At 44.1% G+C, this 19,061-nt stretch overlaps 1 protein-coding gene and 1 long non-coding RNA gene across 9 annotated transcripts in view; one reads left to right on the top strand and one right to left on the bottom strand.

The window, feature by feature from the left end:
• The window catches only part of LOC125458003 (uncharacterized), a 34,449-nt gene extending 25,418 nt beyond the window's left edge, over positions 1 to 9,031 (top strand). The window contains exon 3 of the long non-coding RNA XR_007248722.2: positions 8,461 to 9,031. This is a non-coding gene — a long non-coding RNA (uncharacterized LOC125458003). The remainder of the gene's footprint in view (positions 1 to 8,460) is intronic.
• Positions 1 to 19,061, bottom strand: part of lpp (LIM domain containing preferred translocation partner in lipoma) — a 371,701-nt gene that overhangs the window by 12,605 nt on the left and 340,035 nt on the right. For all 8 annotated transcript variants that reach the window (XM_048542845.2, XM_048542847.2, XM_048542849.2 and 5 more), the window contains 2 exons: positions 6,681 to 6,859; positions 3,910 to 4,030 (listed from right to left, as the gene is read on the bottom strand). In XM_048542845.2, the coding sequence (XP_048398802.1) occupies positions 3,910 to 4,030; positions 6,681 to 6,859 (300 nt within the window). The remainder of the gene's footprint in view (positions 1 to 3,909; positions 4,031 to 6,680; positions 6,860 to 19,061) is intronic.

Below are 19,061 nucleotides of genomic sequence, written 5' to 3'. Positions count from 1 at the left end.
GTACACCACTATCTACAAGATCCCCTGCAATCCACACTCCATCCTGACTGGGAGATATTGTTTACAGTTCCCTTAGCATTTCTGGGTCAGCAACCTGGAACTCCTCTCCTTAAAGGCATTGTGGGTTGACCTCCAGCATATGGACTACAGTGGTTCAAGAAGGCAGCTCACCATCACCTTCTCAAGGGCAACTAGTGTTGAGTAATAAATGCTGGCCAGCTACTGATTCACACATCACATAAATAAATTTTTATAGAAGTGACCCATCCAAATGATTAAGGTGGGATCAGTGTGGGCATGGAGATGGTTGTACATGTAACAATCTGATGAGGAAGTCCCATCCAATTGATGCCGTTTAGGACAAAGTTACTCTTTCAGCCTTGGGCACAGTGAGGTCCTGTTAAACTTCATGGTGCACTGGGAGAGCTGCGCTGGGAACATTAATACCATCACCATGACCAGCACCTGATGTGGGAAAGTCACCAAGGTGACTGATTGGGATTCCTACAGTGTTCAACAAAAATACAAATTCCACAGGGTTCTACACTTCCATAATTAAAAGAATTGATGTGACAGATGCAGTTATTTCATCGGGTGGGTTAGGATTTATCTTAAAATTAGAGCCAGGTGTTCAGAAGCACTTCTTCACGAGAATGATTGCGGAAACCTGAAACTGTCTCCTCCAATCAACTGAGGTTTTTGGATTTTCTCCATATTGCGATATTTCACTTTTTTTTATTGGGTACACATGAACAGGGATGTGGAGTAAAGGCAGATAATTGGGTTTCACTCACAGTCCTGCCAGCATTGGACTGCATGGGGAAACAGTTTTGAGGGAACAGACAGTTTCTTCAGTTTCCTATTTTCAATGTACCATTAAAATAAGAAAAATACCTTGCATTTTCATTGTGTCCTTCACTCTTTCAGAAAATCTCAGCTGTTTTAAAGCACAAAGTTCTTTTGACATGCAGTCACTGGTGTAAGAACCCATTCAACACAATATTACTGTAGATACTGATTAGTTCAACTACACCCTCACTGTAAACTTATTTGTCCTAGTCTCCTAAAAATGTATTCTCTGTACTCTTTGGCCTCCTGATTCCTTCCATTCCCTCACTGAAGGTGACCACGAGTATTTTCAACCTCTAACCCCAAGCTGAGTATCTGATCATAAATCACTAAGGCTGATTATTTCCACCTCTGCACATTGTTTCACATTGCTCCTGTTTCAGCTCATCCATGCCTTCAATAACTCCAGACCCAAGCATTGCAATGCACTCCAGGCTGGTTTCCCAGATTCTATCCTCCGCAAACTTAAGATCATCCAAAATCTGCAGCCAGAATTTAAAGCCTCAGTGAGTCGCATTGCCCTATTACCCTCAGTTCTCACTGATTTACACATGGTCCTGGTCAAGAAGATCTTGATATCAACATTCTCATCAATCACTATTTGTGTAACCTCCTACAGCCCCACAACACTGAGTCCTCTGTTCCTCTGGTACAGGGCTCTTCTTCAACCTCAATGTTAAGTGCTCCATCATTGATGACAGTGCCTCCGTTGAAGTACCCAAACTTTTGCATTCTCTTCTGAAACGTCTTCAGTTGTGTATACATCTTCCATCCTTCTAAAAGACCCTTAAAATTTACCTCTTAGACCAAACTTGAGCAATCTGCCCAAATATTATCCGGATGGTAGTCAAGATTTACTTTATAATACTCTAGGAGAAAAGTTCTGAAGCAAGAGGTGTTATATAAATGTAAAATGCCACGTCTGCTCAAAAACAGATACCAATTTGTGCCTCGCAAACTCCCATGAAAAACCGGATAGTGACCACACCTGCCCTGCAAGTGTTGGCTGAGGGTGAAATATCAGGGAGAACACCCCATGCTCTTTAAGGAAGTGCCCGAGAGACTCTTCAAAGCACCTGAGGCATCAGAGGAGCAAACACAAAATGAAACTCAACAGTTTTGCATTTCAGATGTCTCAGCATTCCCTCAGTACTGATCCTCCAATAGTACAGCAATCATAGAACATAGAACATTACAGCACAGTACAGGCCCTTCGGCCCTCGATGTTGTGCCGACCTGTATCCCTCAGTACTGACTATCTGACAGTGCTCAGTACCAGCCTTCTGACAATGAAGCACTCCCTCAGTTATACACTCGCTGACAGTGCAGCAATCCCTCAGTACTGACCCTCTGACAGTGCAGCGCTCCCTCAGTACTGACCCTCTGACGGTGCAGCACTCCCTCAGTACTGACCCTCTGACAGTGCAGCACTCCCTCAGTACTGACCCTCTGACAGTGCAGCACTCCCTCAATACTGACCCTCTGACAGTGCAGCACTCCCTCAGTACTGACCCTTTGACTGACCCTCTGACAGTGCAGCACTCCCTCCGTACTGACCCTCTGACAGTGCAGCACTCCCTCAGTACTGACCCTTTGACTGACCCTCTGACAGTGCAGCACTCCCTCAGTACTGACCCTCTGACAGTGCAGCACTCCCTCAGTACTGACCTTCAGACAGTGCAGCACTCCCTCCGTACTGACCCTCTGACAGTGCAGCACTCCCTCAGTACTGACCCTCTGACAGTGCAGCACTCCCTCCGTACTGACCCTCTGACAGTGCAGCACTCCCTCAATACTGACCCTCTGACAGTGCAGCACTCCCTCAGTACTGACCCTCTGACTGACCCTCTGACAGTGCAGCACTCCCTCAATACTGACCCTCTGACAGTGCAGCACTCCCTCCGTACTGACCCTCTGACAGTGCAGCACTCCCTCAATACTGACCCTTTGACTGACCCTCTGACAGTGCAGCACTCCCTCCGTACTGACCCTCTGACAGTGCAGCACTCCCTCAATACTGACCCTCTGACAGTGCAGCACTCCCTCAGTACTGACCCTCTGACAGTGCAGCACTCCCTCAATACTGACCCTCTGACAGTGCAGCACTCCCTCAGTACTGACCCTCTGACTGACCCTCTGACAGTGCAGCACTCCCTCAATAGTGACCCTCTGACAGTGCAGCACTCCCTCAGTACTGACCCTTTGACTGACCCTCTGACAGTGCAGCACTCCCTCAGTACTGACCCTCTGACAGTGCAGCACTCCCTCAGTACTGACCTTCAGACAGTGCAGCACTCCCTCCGTACTGACCCTCTGACAGTGCAGCACTCCCTCAGTACTGACCCTCTGACAGTGCAGCACTCCCTCCGTACTGACCCTCTGACAGTGCAGCACTCCCTCAATACTGACCCTCTGACAGTGCAGCACTCCCTCAGTACTGACCCTCTGACAGTGCAACACTCCCTCAATACTGACCCTCTGACAGTGCAGCAGTCCCTCAGTACTGACCCTCTGACAGTGCAGAGCTCCCTCAGCGCTGACCCTCTGACAGTGCAGCACTCCCTCAGTACTGACCCTCTGACAGTGCAGCACTCCCTCAGTACTGACCCTCTGACTGACCCTCTGACAGTGCAGCACTCCCTCAGTACTGACCCTCTGACAGTGCAGCACTCCCTCAGGACTGACCCTCTGACAGTGCAGCACTCCCTCAGTACTGACCCTCTGACTGACCCTCTAACAGTGCAGAGCTCCCTCAGTACTGACCCTCTGACAGTGCAGCACTCCTTCAATACTGACCTTCTGACTGACCCTCAGGCATGCTGCACTCCTTCAATACTGATCCTCTGACTGACTCTCAGGCATGCACTCCCTCAGCACTGACCCGTTGTTAGTGCAATATGACTCAGTTCTAGCCACTAGAGTTTGGAACTCTATGGGAGAAAGCTGCTCACTAACTCACAGCTGACCCTGGTAACTGAGCATGGATATAATATGACACAGAGCTGATTTTGCTGATGTTGATGGCACTCTCTGTGGCTAAGTGGTTGGATGTAATCTTACCTCACAGCGGTAGCACTGCACATGGAAATCACGGTCAAGAGCCACAATGCGCACTGTCTCCTCCTGGCCTTCAGCTGGCATGATGGCCTCATTGCAGACAGAGCACCTTGGGGCAAACTTCCTGCAGGAGGAGAGGCAAGAATCAGTGTGAACAAGGAGGAGGAGGTCATTCAGTTCCCTGTATCTACTCTGCCATTCAATAAGAACATGGCTGATCTTATCATGACCTCAAATTCAAGCTTCCACCTACCCCTGATAAGTGTTTGCCCCTTTCCCTGATGGATAGTCTTAAATAACTTGGCTGCCTTATGGACTGGAATGGTTTCAGACCTGGGCTGTCCCCGCTCAAAGATTAAACCCAAGGTGAAAGCTGCAGAAACCGTATTAGTGTCACAAGCAGAGCTTTTGTGAAATATCGGACCCCTATCACTGACAAACTAAATGAAAATGCACAATGTGAGGCAATAGAATTATGAGTCAGCAGCTTAGTTACTGTCCTTCAGTGATAGTCAGCACGTTCAGGAACTGTATCCCAGTGACAGTCAGCACCTTCAAGAACTATATCCCAATGAGAGTTGAACCTTCAGTAACTGTATCTCACTGAGTCAGCACCTTCAGGAACTTTTAGAATATTGCATGCAATTCTGGTCTTCCTGCTATCGGAAACTTGAAAGGTTTCAGAAAAGATTAACAAAGACATTACTGGGATTGGAGGGTTTGAGCTGTAAGGAGAGGCTGAGTAGACTGGGGATTTTCTCAATGCAGCTTCAGAGACTAAGGGCTGACCTTATCGAGGTTTATAAAATCATGAAAGACATGGATAGGATGAATAGGCAAGATCTTTTTCCCAGCACAGTGGAGTCTAAAACTAGAGGGCCTAGAGGGTTTAAGATGAGAAGGGAAAGATTTAAAAGAGACCCGTGGGGCAACTTTTTCACACAGCGTTTGTTGCATATATGGAATGAGCTGCCAGAGGAAGTGGTGGAGTTAGGTACAATTACAACATTTAGAAGGCATCTGAATGGGTATATGAATAGGAAGGGTTTAGAGTGATATAAGGTATAGAGTGGGTCAAATGCTGGCAAATGAGACTAGATTGATTTTAGGATATGTTGCCAGCATGGGCGAGTTGGACCAAAGCGTCTGCTTCCATGCTGTATGACTATTATTATATCCCAGTGAGTCTCTCCAATGTTTTTGGTTAATGAATTCTAATAAATTATTCATAACCAGAAATATTCATTCCTTTAAATCAGAATTATCCATTTTAAAAGACCCAGGAACAGTCTTCAGGACAGATGCTTCGACCATGCTCCTCCTCTTCATACTATACGACTGCAACACCATAAAGTGGGATTGAAGGGCATATAGAGTTAGAGGAGCTGTTGGTTCTCACATTTTTTAATCATGAAAATATACTTTATTTATTAAAAAAATCTTTGTATACATATATTGACACTAAAGCAGTTTGGTTCTGCACAATTGCATATCTAGCAAACAAACAAAACGTTGAACTTTGATTCTATCCCAAAAAAAACCCAAAGTCCTCTCTTATGCAATACTAATATTTACAGATATTTGAGGCACTAGAAGGGTCTGATAACTGAACAGACACCTATTTAACTTCAGCAGAAGAACCTCAGACAGTGGACTTTCTGCACCGAGCCTCGGCAGCAGCTGCCCCAAGCTTTAGTGTGTCCTTCACCACGTAGTCCCGGACTTTGCAATGTGCCAGTCTGCAAGACTTGGTCAGGGTCAACTCTTTGTTCGGGAAGACCCCCAAGATTAGGGCAGACCAAAGAGCATCCTTCACTGAGTTGATGTTCTTCCAGGCACAGCTGATGTTTGTCTCAGTGTGTGTCCTGGGGGACTGACGCTGGAGCGCAGTGTCCCACATCATGGAGCTGCTCAGGACGAACTCACTGTATCTTCCTCCAGACTTCCTTTGTAAAAGCACATTCCACAAGGTGATGTGTGACAGTCTCAAACCCCTGCAGCCACTTTGAGGGCAGAGTGCAGTGGCGCAGCCTGCCCAGGCACACATAAAAGATCTCACTGGTACTGCCTTTCTCACTACCGCCAAACAATGTTTTGGTGTTTGTTGGAAAGATCTGGTAATGAGACATTCTGTGAAATGACTTTGACAGTCTGCTCAGGGAACCACGTGACAGGATCCACCCTCTCCTTTTCCCTCAGGGTGTCGAGGTCACTGCGTGCTGACTACTTCCTTAAGGATTTGTGGTTAGAGTGTTTTTCTTTAGAAATTTCTCTACGTCGGACAAGTGATACAGAATAGTCCAGCTATTTGAAGCGTTCCATGGCAGTGAGGCCAGTTCGATCCTTTCCAACACTGGGGACAGGTAGAACCTCAATACATAGTGACACTTGGTGTTGGCATACCCAGGGTATATGCACAGCTTGATGCAGCTGAACACAAAGGTGTCCATCAGGATGATGGTAACGTTGGATATGATCTTCCCCTCCTTATCCAGTGGTTCCCACACTTCAACCTTCTCCAATACACAGACTCATCCAGAGTGTGGAGTTCCCAGGCGTCCTGGGGGTCCGTAAATGGACTCAAACAATAAGGTTAAACTGATACATGCAACACATTCTACACTCAAACCCTAGTGTTGACATCATGGGGCATAATTCATTCAAAAACTAATTGTATTATATATTAAACTATCAGTTAAATCACTACTGAAGGACTCTTTCCAATATTTGGATATTAATCATTCTGTTAGTGACACATAGTTTGTGGTACATACTTGTGGAAGTCTTCAATGCAGTGAATCTGATTGGATGCATCAACAGTGAAGGGTATCCCATCAAGGCTGCGGTGGCACATGACACAGGTGAAGCATTGTGGGTGATAAGCCTTGCCTGTGGCCCGCAAGATTCGCTCCATAATTGGCTTAGAACAAACGCTGCACTTTTCCAGGGTGTTCTGTGTCAGAGAGAGAATGAATTAGCAGAGAGCTTAGATATTGAGAACAGATGATCACCTACTCCTCTCCCTATCCACAAGTCCCAGTGAATGTGATGATTTAAGTTTTAGTAAATTCAAATTTTCATGAACTGTCAGTTCCGGAAGTGAGACTTGAGTAGGGGCAGCCTTAATGTCACAAAGCATCAAAGTTTGTGGTTATTAAATAGAAACAGAAAATGTTGAAAACACTCAGCAGGTTGTACAGCATCTAAATAGGAAGAAACAGAGTTAACATTTTGTGTTATGATCATTTATGAAATTGGGAAAAGTCCAGGATGTAACCGCTTATAAACAAGTAAAAAGCAGGGGAAGGTGGGAAAAGGGCAAAGAGGAAGCCATGTGATAAGGTAAAAATGAGAGAGATGAAATGATATGAAGCAGTGATGATACAGGCCAGAGGGAGTGGTAACAGGACAAATACAGAAACAGAAGATATGTCCAAAGTGGGTGTGAGTGATGAATTGGTGAACATCTGGCATCAAAAGGATGGGAGGAGAAAGCGAACGTAAAATTGACAGCCTGCAATGAGGAAGGAACCAAAACAGGTGAGGATACTGGGTTGAGAGTAGTGGCCAGGTGGGTAGGGGCAAGGCCAAGTTTAACATATTCAGTTCATGAACTCAGTCTCAAGTCTATCTTCAGTTTCTGTATTTGTCCTGTTACCACTCCCTCTGGCCTGTATCATCACTGCTTCATATCATTTCATCTCTCTCATTTTTATCTTATCACATGGCTTCCTCTTTGCCCTTTTCCCACCTTCCCCTGCTTTTTACTTGTTTATAAGCGGTTACATCCTGGACTTTTCCCAATTTGATAAATGATCATAACACAAAATGTTAACTCTGTTTCTTTCTAGTTAGATGCTGTACAACCTGCTGAATCAAAAACAAAGGGGCTGTTTGTTGAATTTACATTGAGCTTTGCTACTGTCAGTCAAGGATAGAAAAGTCACAGCAAGATGGAAAATTAAAATGACAGGTGATTGGATGTTCAAAGTCATGATCATAGACTGAATCAAATCTGAAAGCGGGTGTGCCAAATGTAGAGCTGATCACTTTAGGAATAGCAAAAAATAGTAGACAATAAAACCTGATAATACTCTTCCGTTAAACTTTCACTGACCTTGACATTTCACACAGTATCTTGATCTATCCCTCAACTGCCTATCTCACATGGCCTGACAGTAAAAAAAAAGCAGAAATTTGCAGCAGGAAACTTCTGCTCATTGTTAATTCTAGTTTTGTTTCAATTAGAATTACCAGAAAGCATTGCTGAGGGTAATGCTGTAGATGTGGTACGCATGAACTTTCAAAGGCATTTAATACATTGCCACGCAACTTGTGAACAAAGGTATATCTTTTGAAGTAAAGGGGACAGACACAACATGCATATGACACCAACTGAACATTAGGAAACAGAGTGTTCTTGGATGTTTTCCAATGGGAGGAAGGTTGGTAGTGGAATTCTTCAGAGGTCAGTACTGGGACTATATGACCATGATATCCTTTGAGTTGAATTCTGAGTTTCTTTGAATGATATTTTATTGTTTTTTTTTACAGCAGATGAGTTAACCCTCCATTCCCCATCTGGAAATCTCATCAAGGCATGCACAGCAAGATCTTATGGAATAATTAATGAAAATGGTACATTCAAGTTTAAAAAACATGATTGTGGCAGCATCAACTTTGACTTGGGTAGCTCCTTTGCAGCAGAGATCCAGCTTGCAAAGCTGAAAACTCAACAAAGCATAAGTTAGGATTGCCCATGTCATGTATTCCATTCAATGCATGAGGACCATTTAGACAATGCAGCAAATAAAAAAAATGGTATTTAGCCCCTCAGACCTGCCTACCAGTTCATTCGCTCATGGTCAATCTATTACTGAATATCACCTGTCTGTCTTTGCTCTATATTAATAAGATACACTGACCCAATTGGTCCTGGTCCCTCGCCCTTGGCACAGCACAGATGCCAATGTCAAGTGAATTTACAGATGAACATTCACAAACATTTCGACAGAAGGCAAAGCTCAATCGGATGATTAAACAGCATTTGTTGGCAAGAGACCAAGTTTCAGTTGGACTGTAAAGTTTGAGGGATGGGGTAGATGGTCAGAGAGCATTGGCCAGCACTGTGTCACATTATTGTACAAGTACTTTTAATTGAAACCACTGTAAACAACTAAACTTAAAAGTGGCCAATTAAACAACAGCTGCAACAGATCTCTAAATATGGTCAATGTAGCTTCTCGTGTCCAAATCCAAATCAAAGTTTGTATTTGAAAGCTCCTGTAGGGTTTATTTTATTGGCTGTCTGCACTATCTGCATCAATTTCTCCCAAGATAGTGAGACCTTCAGCAGGAGGGTATGGTTACATTAAGACAAGTTAGACAGCGATTGCAAAAATAACTAACGTATGACAAGCAAGATTACAGTTTGCATCATCTTCAATCCTTTTACACATAATTGAATACCTTTTTCAGAAACTGCAACTTCTTAGTTATGGGCAAATTACTGACTGAGAGTCTGGTCAGCTGGAAGGCCTATTGTCTCCAGCCCTCACATCCTCTTCAAGTTGTATTGCTGATGGTCCGGGATGAAATAGATTGGATCTCAAATTTAATCTGACATCATGCCGCTTGGGCCAGTGATGCCACTTTACGCAAATTATTTTATTAACTGCAATCTATGTTTGCATTCTCTGTTTGAGTTAACAGTGAGCTATTAGTTAGCTATTAGTGAACCTATTATGTCCACACTGATTCTCTGTAAATGGACAGAATTCATTGTAAACAGGTTGTAAAAATTGGGATAAAAACAGACTCTTCTCTTCACAGGTGCTGATTGACTTGTTAAATATTTTGAGGATTTTCTGTTTATATTTCAGATTTCCAGCATTTGTAGTTTTGGCGTCATAGTTGGGAATTTGGTGATAGGAGCATTCTATCATGATTGGAGGGCGAGTGTACTTCAAACCAGAATTAGTTTAACATTTCAAATCAGTTAGAACTTTAAAACTGTAAAGGAAACTTCAAGCCCAGTCAAGGGTTGTGGCACTTTGGTGGAAAAAATAGCATAGATGAATATTATTTCAATGGAGAAAGTCTGCAAAATGTTACAAAACAGAGGAATTTGTCAGACCCCATGCATACCTCACAAAAAGCTAAGCAGGAAAGAGGGAAGGCAAATGCGTTATTAGCCTTCATTTCAAAAGGCAATGAAGTATAAAAATAGGGAGGTGTTGCCAAAACTATACAAGGCACTGGTCAGATCACAGCTGGGTCCCTGATCTAAGGAAAGTTTTACCGGCATTGGAAGCAGTCCAGAGAAGGTTCACTAAGTTGATGTCAGGTATGATCTTATGAGGGAAAAATGTGTACAGCAGCCCTATGCTCATTGGAATTTAGAAGAATTAGAAGTGACCTTATTGAAACATCCATAATTTTTAGAGGGCTCAACAGGATAGATGTGGAAAGGTTGGAGAGTCTAGCACCAGAGGGTTATCTCAGAGTAAGGGGTCACAAGAGCAGTCTTCCTCACATAGGATAGTGAATCTGTGGAATTTTTTTACTGCAAAGGGCAGTTCAGACTGAGCTATTCAGCATTTTGAAGGCTGAGATAATTTTTTAATCAATAAGGGAATCAACGGATACAGAGAAAAAGCAGGAAAATGGAGTTTAAGATTATCGGGTCATCCATGATCTCACTGAATGGTGGAGCAGACTCCATGTCCTGAATGGCCTACTTCTGATCGTACATCTTGTGGTCTGCTGCCCAGGGGAACAGAGTGGATGGTTGGGGAGTGGTCTGGATATCACTCGAAAAGCCTGCATGACATACGTCTCTGACTGCATCCAACTCACATTGAGGAATTTAATGATGCTCAGCCCCAATGCCCTCGAAGTGTTGAGATGGCTCAGGCATATGGAACATCCCTGTCTGAACAACCCTCCAAGTTGCTTGGAATCTTTCATTGGCATAAGACTCTGAAATGTCCTTCAGGAACCTCAGCCACAACCTGAGTTGTCTCTCAGAAATCACCCCTGCACACAACACCCCATGCCATTCTGCACAGAAGGATTTCCTATTTTGACTGCTTTTTCAAAACCCTCCATCCTTCCTCACTTTCAGCAGCTGTCCAAGGCACTGTGGCATTACCTCCTGCTGTCCAGAGGAGGCAGTGTACCCCGGCTGGTGATTCTGCATGCAGCATCCTTTTGTTTTTCATCACAGTGACATTGTTCCATTCAATTGATGGCTCACTGATTCTCAGATGCTTGGTTACCTGCATTTCTCTATGGTCTTAAATGTGGGCATGAGGTAGTTTCATATTATAATTTGTGTGCATATATTGTGTGTGTGTGTGTGTGTGTGTGTGTGTGCGTGTGTGTGTGTGTGCGCGCGTGCGAGACAGAGAGACGTGGCAGCATTGCTTCCAATATCTGAAGGGGTTTGTCCTCAATTTCTGTTTACACTTGATCCTCAACTTCAGCAAAAAACAATAAACATTGGCCAAGCCAGCAAACCATGAATGAATTAAAGAAAAGTTATATCTAATCCATGTGCAAATTTAAGCAACAAAAACAGTGGATAGGGAATGTATCAATTTCCAGAAGACAACAACATGGGAATACTGTTATTTGCAAGTTCCCTTTCCAAGCCACTCACCAACTTGGCTTCAAAATATATCACCATTCCTGCAGTGTTGCTGGGTCAAAATCCTGGAATTCTCTCTTTAATAGCATTGTGGATCTACCTAAAGCACACGGACTTCAGTGATGCATTGCAGTTTGCTACCTTCAACTTTTCGTGCAGTATCCATGGCTGCACAAGCTGGAGTGCTGGGTTTCAGAGTTCAAGTTGCGACTAGAATCATTGACATGCGTCGGTGAGGTAGAGGGCTACATGGAAAGCAAGTTCAGTGAAGTGATCACACCACAAGTCGGGGAAAGCAGACAGATAGAAAATGAGTGATAATGGGAACTGCAGATGCTGGAGAATCCAAGATAATAAAGTGTGAAGCTGGATGAACACAGCAAGCCAAGCAGCATCTCAGGAGCACAAAAGCTGATGTTTCGGGCCTAGACCCTTCATCAGAGAGCTCTCTCTGATGAAGGGTCTAGGCCTGAAACGTCAGCTTTTGTGCTCCTGAGGTGCTGCTTGGCCTGCTGTGTTCATCCAGCTTCACACTTTATCTTAGATAGAAAATGAGTGACTGGTTGGCAGTCCAAGAGACACAGGCAAGAACTGCAGGACTCCCCAGAGATCCCGCTCACAAATCAGCTTCCTGTTGTGGATACTGGGGAGTGCAATGGATCTTTGAAGGAGTGCAACAAGAGCTAAACCTTTGATATGATGGGTATCCCAGCTGGATAGGAGGGGAGGAAGAAAAGCAGGTGGGCAGTACCGATGGGTGGGCAGTATTGATAGGGATTTCTTTAGTGAGGGAACAGATCGGCATTTCTGAGGATGTCAACATGATTTCAGAATGGTGTGTTATTTTCCTGGAGCGAGGATGTCACAGAACAACAATACGATATTCTTTTGGAGGGAGGCAAACAACTAAAAGTTCTGGCTGACATTGATACTAACAACATACGCGGGAAGGGAGCTGTGGTCCTGCAATTGGAACTTAGGGAGCTAGACAGAAAATTGAGTAAGAAGTACTTTTGAACTCATAATACTTGAATTACTCACAGAAACAGGCTATCTTCAAAGAGGATTTGTGACTAGAGGGTCGAGCTGTGGATGTGGTGTATATGGACTTCAGTAAGGCATTTGATAAGGTTCCCCATGGAAGGCTCATTCAGAAGGTCAGGAGGAATGGGATACAGGGGAACTTAGCTGCTTGGATACAGAATTGGCTGGCCAACAGAAGACAGCGAGTGGTAGTAGAAGGAAAATATTCTGCCTGGAAGTCAGTGGTGAGTGGGGTTCCACAGGGCTCTGTCCTTGGGCCTCTACTGTTTGTAATTTTTATTAATGACTTGGACGAGGGAATTGAAGGATGGGTCAGCAAGTTTGCAGACGACACAAAGGTCGGAGGTGTCGTTGACAGTGTAGAGGGCTGTTGTAGGCTGCAGCGGGACATTGACAAGATGCAGAGATGGGCTGAGAGGTGGCAGATGGAGTTCAACCTGGATAAATGCGAGGTGATGCATTTTGGAAGGTCGAATTTGAAAGCTGAGTACAGGATTAAGGATAGGATTCTTGGCAGCGTGGAGGAACAGAGGGATCTTGGTGTGCAGATACATAGATCCCTTAAAATGGCCACCCAAGTGGACAGGGTTGTTAAGAAAGCATATGGTGTTTTGGCTTTCATTAACAGGGGGATTGAGTTTAAGAGTCGTGAGATCTTGTTGCAGCTCTATAAAACTTTGGTTAGACCGCACTTGGAATACTGCGTCCAGTTCTGGGCGCCCTATTATAGGAAAGATGTGGATGCTTTGGAGAGGGTTCAGAGGAGGTTTACCAGGATGCTGCCTGGACTGGAGGGCTTATCTTATGAAGAGAGGTTGACTGAGCTCGGTCTCTTTTCATTGGAGAAAAGGAGGAGGAGAGGGGACCTAATTGAGGTATACAAGATAATGAGAGGCATAGATAGAGTCGATAGCCAGAGACTATTTCCCAGGGCAGAAATGGCTAGCACGAGGGGTCATAGTTTTAAGCTGGTTGGTGGAAAGTATAGAGGGGATGTCAGAGGCAGGTTCTTTACGCAGAGAGTTGTGACAGCATGGAATGCGTTGCCAGCAGCAGTTGTGGAAGCAAGGTCATTGGGGTCATTTAAGAGACTGCTGGACATGCATATGGTCACAGAAATTTGAGGGTGCATACATGAGGATCAATGGTCGGCACAACATTGTGGGCTGAAGGGCCTGTTCTGTGCTGTACTGTTCTATGTTCTATGTTCTAGAACATAGCTTGAATGCAGGCAAAGTATATTCTCACAAATGGGAGAAGAAGGGCAAACAAATTCAGGGATGGGAGGTGAAAAAGTAAATAGGAAAAGCAAAGAGGGATTATAAAAAAAGACTCGCCAACATAATGGGGAATCACAAAGTTTTCTATAAGCACATCAGTAGTAAAAAGACGGTACAAGGAGAGAGACTGATTAGGATCAAAAAGTAGCTTTACTCAAGGAGGCAAGTGGCATGGCTAAGAATGAATACCTTGCAGCTGTCTTTATCCACGAGACATATGCTGTCAAAACTCAGTCACAAGAAGGGGTTAAAATTGTTGATGAGACATTGGATGAGCTGTTGATGATTAAATTTGATGAGATGCTGGGGCCGGATGAGATACATCCAAGGATATTAAAGGAAGTGAGAGTAGAAATTGCAGAGGCACTAGCAAAAATCTTTTTATTTCATCTAGATTAGGGTGTGAGGATAGGCCTATCAATTGCAGACTTTAGTGCTGGATCCCACTGCTGACTCATGAGAAACTGCATTTCAAACCTTCATCCATATCCAAAAAATTGCACTCTGTTCCCTATCCCTCAGCCAATTTTGTATGCACATTAGCACTGTTCTTTTACTTCATTATGTTTCACTTTCATTACACGTCTGCTAAGAGGCACCTTATTCATATGCCTTTTGGAAGTCTACGTACATCAAACTTACGTTAAACCCCTTTGCTGCCAATTTAAAAAATTCCAGCTAATTAGTTAGGCATAGTTTTCCCTTAACAAGTCCATTCAATCTCAAATAACTATTTCTCTAAGTTTCCCAGCACTAAAGTCTACAATTGTTGGGGCTATCTGATATATACATGATCTGGATCTTTTTGTGTAGGGGACAAATTTCAAAGTTTGCAGATGACACAAACTTTGGGACAATTGTAAACCATGAGGAAGACAGTGCATGACTTCAAAAAGATCATTGACATGTTGGTGGAGTGTAAGGTGATACATTTTTGTAGAAGGAAAATGGAGAGACAGTACAAAATAAAGTGTACTATTCCAAAGAACATACAAGAGCAGAGAAACCTGTGTGTCTATGCACGTAAGTCACTAAGGTGGCAGGACAGGTTGAGACAGCTGTTCGTAGACTTGTAGGCATTCTAGGCTTCACTAATATGGGTATAGAGCGTAAGAGCAAGGAGATTAAGCTGAACCTCTAAAGGGCTACCATGTGTAACCACATAGCCTGCCATTACACACCCCCTGCTGTTGGTCACTAACAGTCCCCATTAACAACTATTCACCCTCCTAGCCCGATCGTTAGCAACTCCTTTGTCTGTCCAACTGTCTCTCTCTCTCTCTCTTTGGGCTCTATCCTGTCATTTACTCCCTACCCCACCCACCTCGTTATTTTCTGCATATAAACTGATGTTTTCCCAGCCACCATCAGTTCTGAGGAAGGGTCACCGGACCTGAAACGTTAACTCTGTTTTCTCCTTCACCACTGCTGCGAGACCTGCTGAATTTTTCCAGCAACTTTGTTGTTGTTCCTGATTTACAGCATCCGCAGTTCTTTTGGCTTTTATTCTCTAAAGGGTTAGATTTCATTTGGAGTTATGTACGCAGTTCTGGGCACCACACTTCATAAAAGTTGTGTATGTATTGGAGAGATTGCAGAAGGGAATTATGAAAACAGTTCTAGGGATGAGAAACTTCAGTTATGAGGGAAGATTGGAGAAGTTGGAGCTGTTTGGCTTAGAGGAGATGAAGGCTGATGGGAAAGTCATACTAGAAACATAGTCTGTACACACCTGATTACAGAGCATATACACTGAGTTCACACTAACTACATATTCAATCTGCTCTTTTGAGTAGCTAAACTCAAACAAGGGTCAAGGTTTGATTTCCTTGTTTTTTAATAATCAGAAATTCATTTGACAACCAGATAAACTGCTTTGAATAGAGTCTAGGATATCAGCCACAGCTCCCGTTCCTGATCTTTGTCTAGTGGCTTCCGGGTTGGAGGGGACAGAAATCTGGCAGAGCTCATGCTCCTGATCACAGGCTAGTGAACCCTCGTCAGACAGAGGGAAAATCAGCCAGCGTTACTCTTCCTGATTTCTATGACCACTGGGTTAGAGAAAGATAGAGAGTAGAAATCAGCTAGCTATCCTGCTCCTGATCACTATACAATGAACCCTGGGTTAGAAATGGAACATAAAAAGGAATCTGGGATTTTAGCTGATGCATTTATCTGGCTTCTCTGAATGGGTTAACAAGCTTGTGAGAAAAGTTACCCATTGTCTATACCACAGCTCCTGCCCAAAGGGCAATCTCAGTGTGAAGGAAACTGTTGGCTGTAATCTATGCACAGGGAAAGGGTGAATGAGGAGCACCTCCCAAACTCCTCCCGTCAACTCAAATTACCTTGATATCAACTCAGTTTTTTAAAATTCTGCTACTAGAGGAGAGTCGAGTGAAGTTCTGGCTGAATAATTTCAGATGTGGAATTGGCACAGTACAATGAGTAATGTAAAATTATAAGTGTAAGGCGTCATTACTGGAAAGTATGCTGAATCCATCTGGGTGTGTTAAACCCTCCCATTAGATAAAGGATCAATGACATTTGAGGCCAATGAGTACAAGAACAGCACTTAAGGCTGTTGACAATTTCAGGGAGGGGTGGGCATGGTTGAAGGAGAAGGGGAGGGAGCTGATGGGATTGGGAATGAGGGGTTAGGAGAGTGGGGAGGTCAGGTGAGGAGAGTCCAAGATAACAAGTGTGAAGTGAGGAGAGTATTGTTCAGAAGAAAGATACATTTTTAAGAGGAGATTTGAGGAAACATTTTTTTCACCTACAGAGTGATGTGTATCTGGAACTCACTGCTGAAAAAAAGGTCATAGAGATACAACTTTCAAGTATTTAGATGAACACTTGAACCATCATAGTGTACAAGGTCATGTTGCAAGTGCTGGAAAATGGGACCAGAGTAGACAGGTGATTGATGATCAGTACAGACATGATGGGCTGAAGGGTCTCTTTTGTTGCCAACAGTAATAGTAATCTCTATTACTTCAAACTGATTGTCAAATATTAGATCAAAGCACATCCACGAACAGTTGAGAAATTCAGGCACCTGCCTACACAAAACTGAAGCACACCAGTTAAACCCCAGCTTTCAATGCCCTCACACAAGCTGCACTCTAACTGATAAGGCCTTCCCTACAATCTATACCCCAGCTGGTAACATCTTCTCATACTCACAACTGCACTTTTATGGTTCCATTCTTCATCACAGAATGGTTACAGTATGGAAGGATGCCTTAGGCACTGCATTTCCATTAAACTGCTACAGCATGAACTGAAAGCCTAATTTGCACCATGTCTGAGTGTTGTTCAGATAAGAGCAAAGAAAAAAGACATGAAATGAAGTAGAAAGATGAATCAATAATTCTATATATCTGAGTTGATTTGTAAATGACAGCATGATCCACTGACACTGTTAGCCAGTATACTCTCTGATACCCACATCACATTTCCAAGATGGCAGTGGAGCAGGATCCCTCAGCCAGAGCGAGTCCTCTCAATCCATTTATTTTCTTTCTCTCTCTTTTCATGTATTTTTTCATTTTTTTTTGCCTCCTGTCCCATGACGGCAGCGGTGACAGCCGGGGTGAAAGCCAATGCTGACTCCCGGTCTCACCGTGGAACCAGATTCCCCACGGTCTCACCGTGGACCCAAACCCCCAGTCTCAGTGTGGACCCAGATTCCCCAGGGTTTCACTGTGGACTCAGGCTCCCAGTCTCAGTGTGGACCCAGGCTCCTGGTCTCAGAGTGGACCCAGACTCCCCCCAGCCTCAGCGTGGACCCAGACTCCCCACGGTCTCACCATGGACCCAGGCTCCACCCCCCTCCCGGTCTCAGCATGGACCCAGACTCCTGGCCTTGGCATGGACCCAGTCTCCTGGCCTCGACGTGGACCCAGACTCCTGGTCTCGGCGAGGACCCAGACTCGCAGCCTTAGTATGGACCCAGCAGGAGTGGGGAGTGGGGGGGACTGGTGGCTCGGTGGTTAGTACTGCTGCCTCACAGCCCCAGAAACCCAGGTTTGATTCCAGCCTTGGGCAACTGTGTAGAGTTTGCACATTCTCCCTCTGTTTGGATGGGTTTCCTCCAGGTGCTCTGGTTTCCTCCCACAGTCCAAAGATGTACAGATTAGGTGGATTAGCCATGCTAAATTGCCCATAGTGTTCAGAGATGTGTAGACTAGGTGGGTTGGCCATGGGGAATGCAAGGTTACAGGGGTAGCTGATGGTCTGCACGGGATGCACTTCGGAGGGTCATTGACTCAATAGCCTAAATGGCTTACTTCCACACTGTAGGGACTCTTTGATCTATTACCCAGACCACCAGCCTCAGCATGGACTAGGACTCCTGGCATTTCTTGAGGTAAAGCCTGACACGGTCTGGGTTAGAAGGATCATTGTTCTTAACTCTTATTTTTCTAATTTATTGCTGGGCTTCTTAAGTTTTCTATTTTTCTAATGTTTACTGTAAGAATTTGTATTTAAGAATCTGTACCATATACCTAAGATGGTGCTGGAAGTGGCGACCTGTAAACTTTTCACTGTACTCACGTGAGTACATTTGACGGTAAAGCTAATTCTAATTCAATTTACAAAACAGTGACAGTGCATAAATAATTTCTGTTATCTTTCAGATAGTGCCTGGTCTTCAAAGTCTAGACATGCTTTATAACCGCTGATCAATCAAATTCTATTTGTCTACATATGAGCTGAGGCATTCTATTATCTTTTTCGGTTTCAGGTGAATGAGTATTCGTAGGTAAAGATTTGCTTGCTTCTGCTTCTTCAGGACTTAGCAATCACTGCAACAATCATATAAGGAGGATGGGTGGGGAGAGAGCCTCTTGTGGTGTAGTGGTTACATCCTGACCATTGGACTGGGAGGCTTGGATTCAAGTCCCACCTGCTAATCTACCGAACAGAGATTGAGTAGATTGGGATTATTTACATTATAAACATGGAGGTTGAAGGGGGGATCTGATTGCGGTCTATAAAATCATTAGAGGTATAGACAGGTTGGAAAGCAAGAAGCTTTTTCCCAGAGTGGGGGACTCAATTACTAGGGGTCACGATTTCAAGGTGAGAGGGAAATAGTTTAAGGGAGATATGTGTGGAAAGTTCTTTACACAGAGAGTAATGGGTGCCTGGAACGCATTGCCAGCGGAGGTGGT

Source organism: Stegostoma tigrinum, chromosome 14, assembly GCF_030684315.1.
Source record: "Stegostoma tigrinum isolate sSteTig4 chromosome 14, sSteTig4.hap1, whole genome shotgun sequence".
NCBI classification, from domain to species: domain Eukaryota; kingdom Metazoa; phylum Chordata; class Chondrichthyes; order Orectolobiformes; family Stegostomatidae; genus Stegostoma; species Stegostoma tigrinum.
This window is presented reverse-complemented; position numbering and strand designations above follow the sequence as displayed.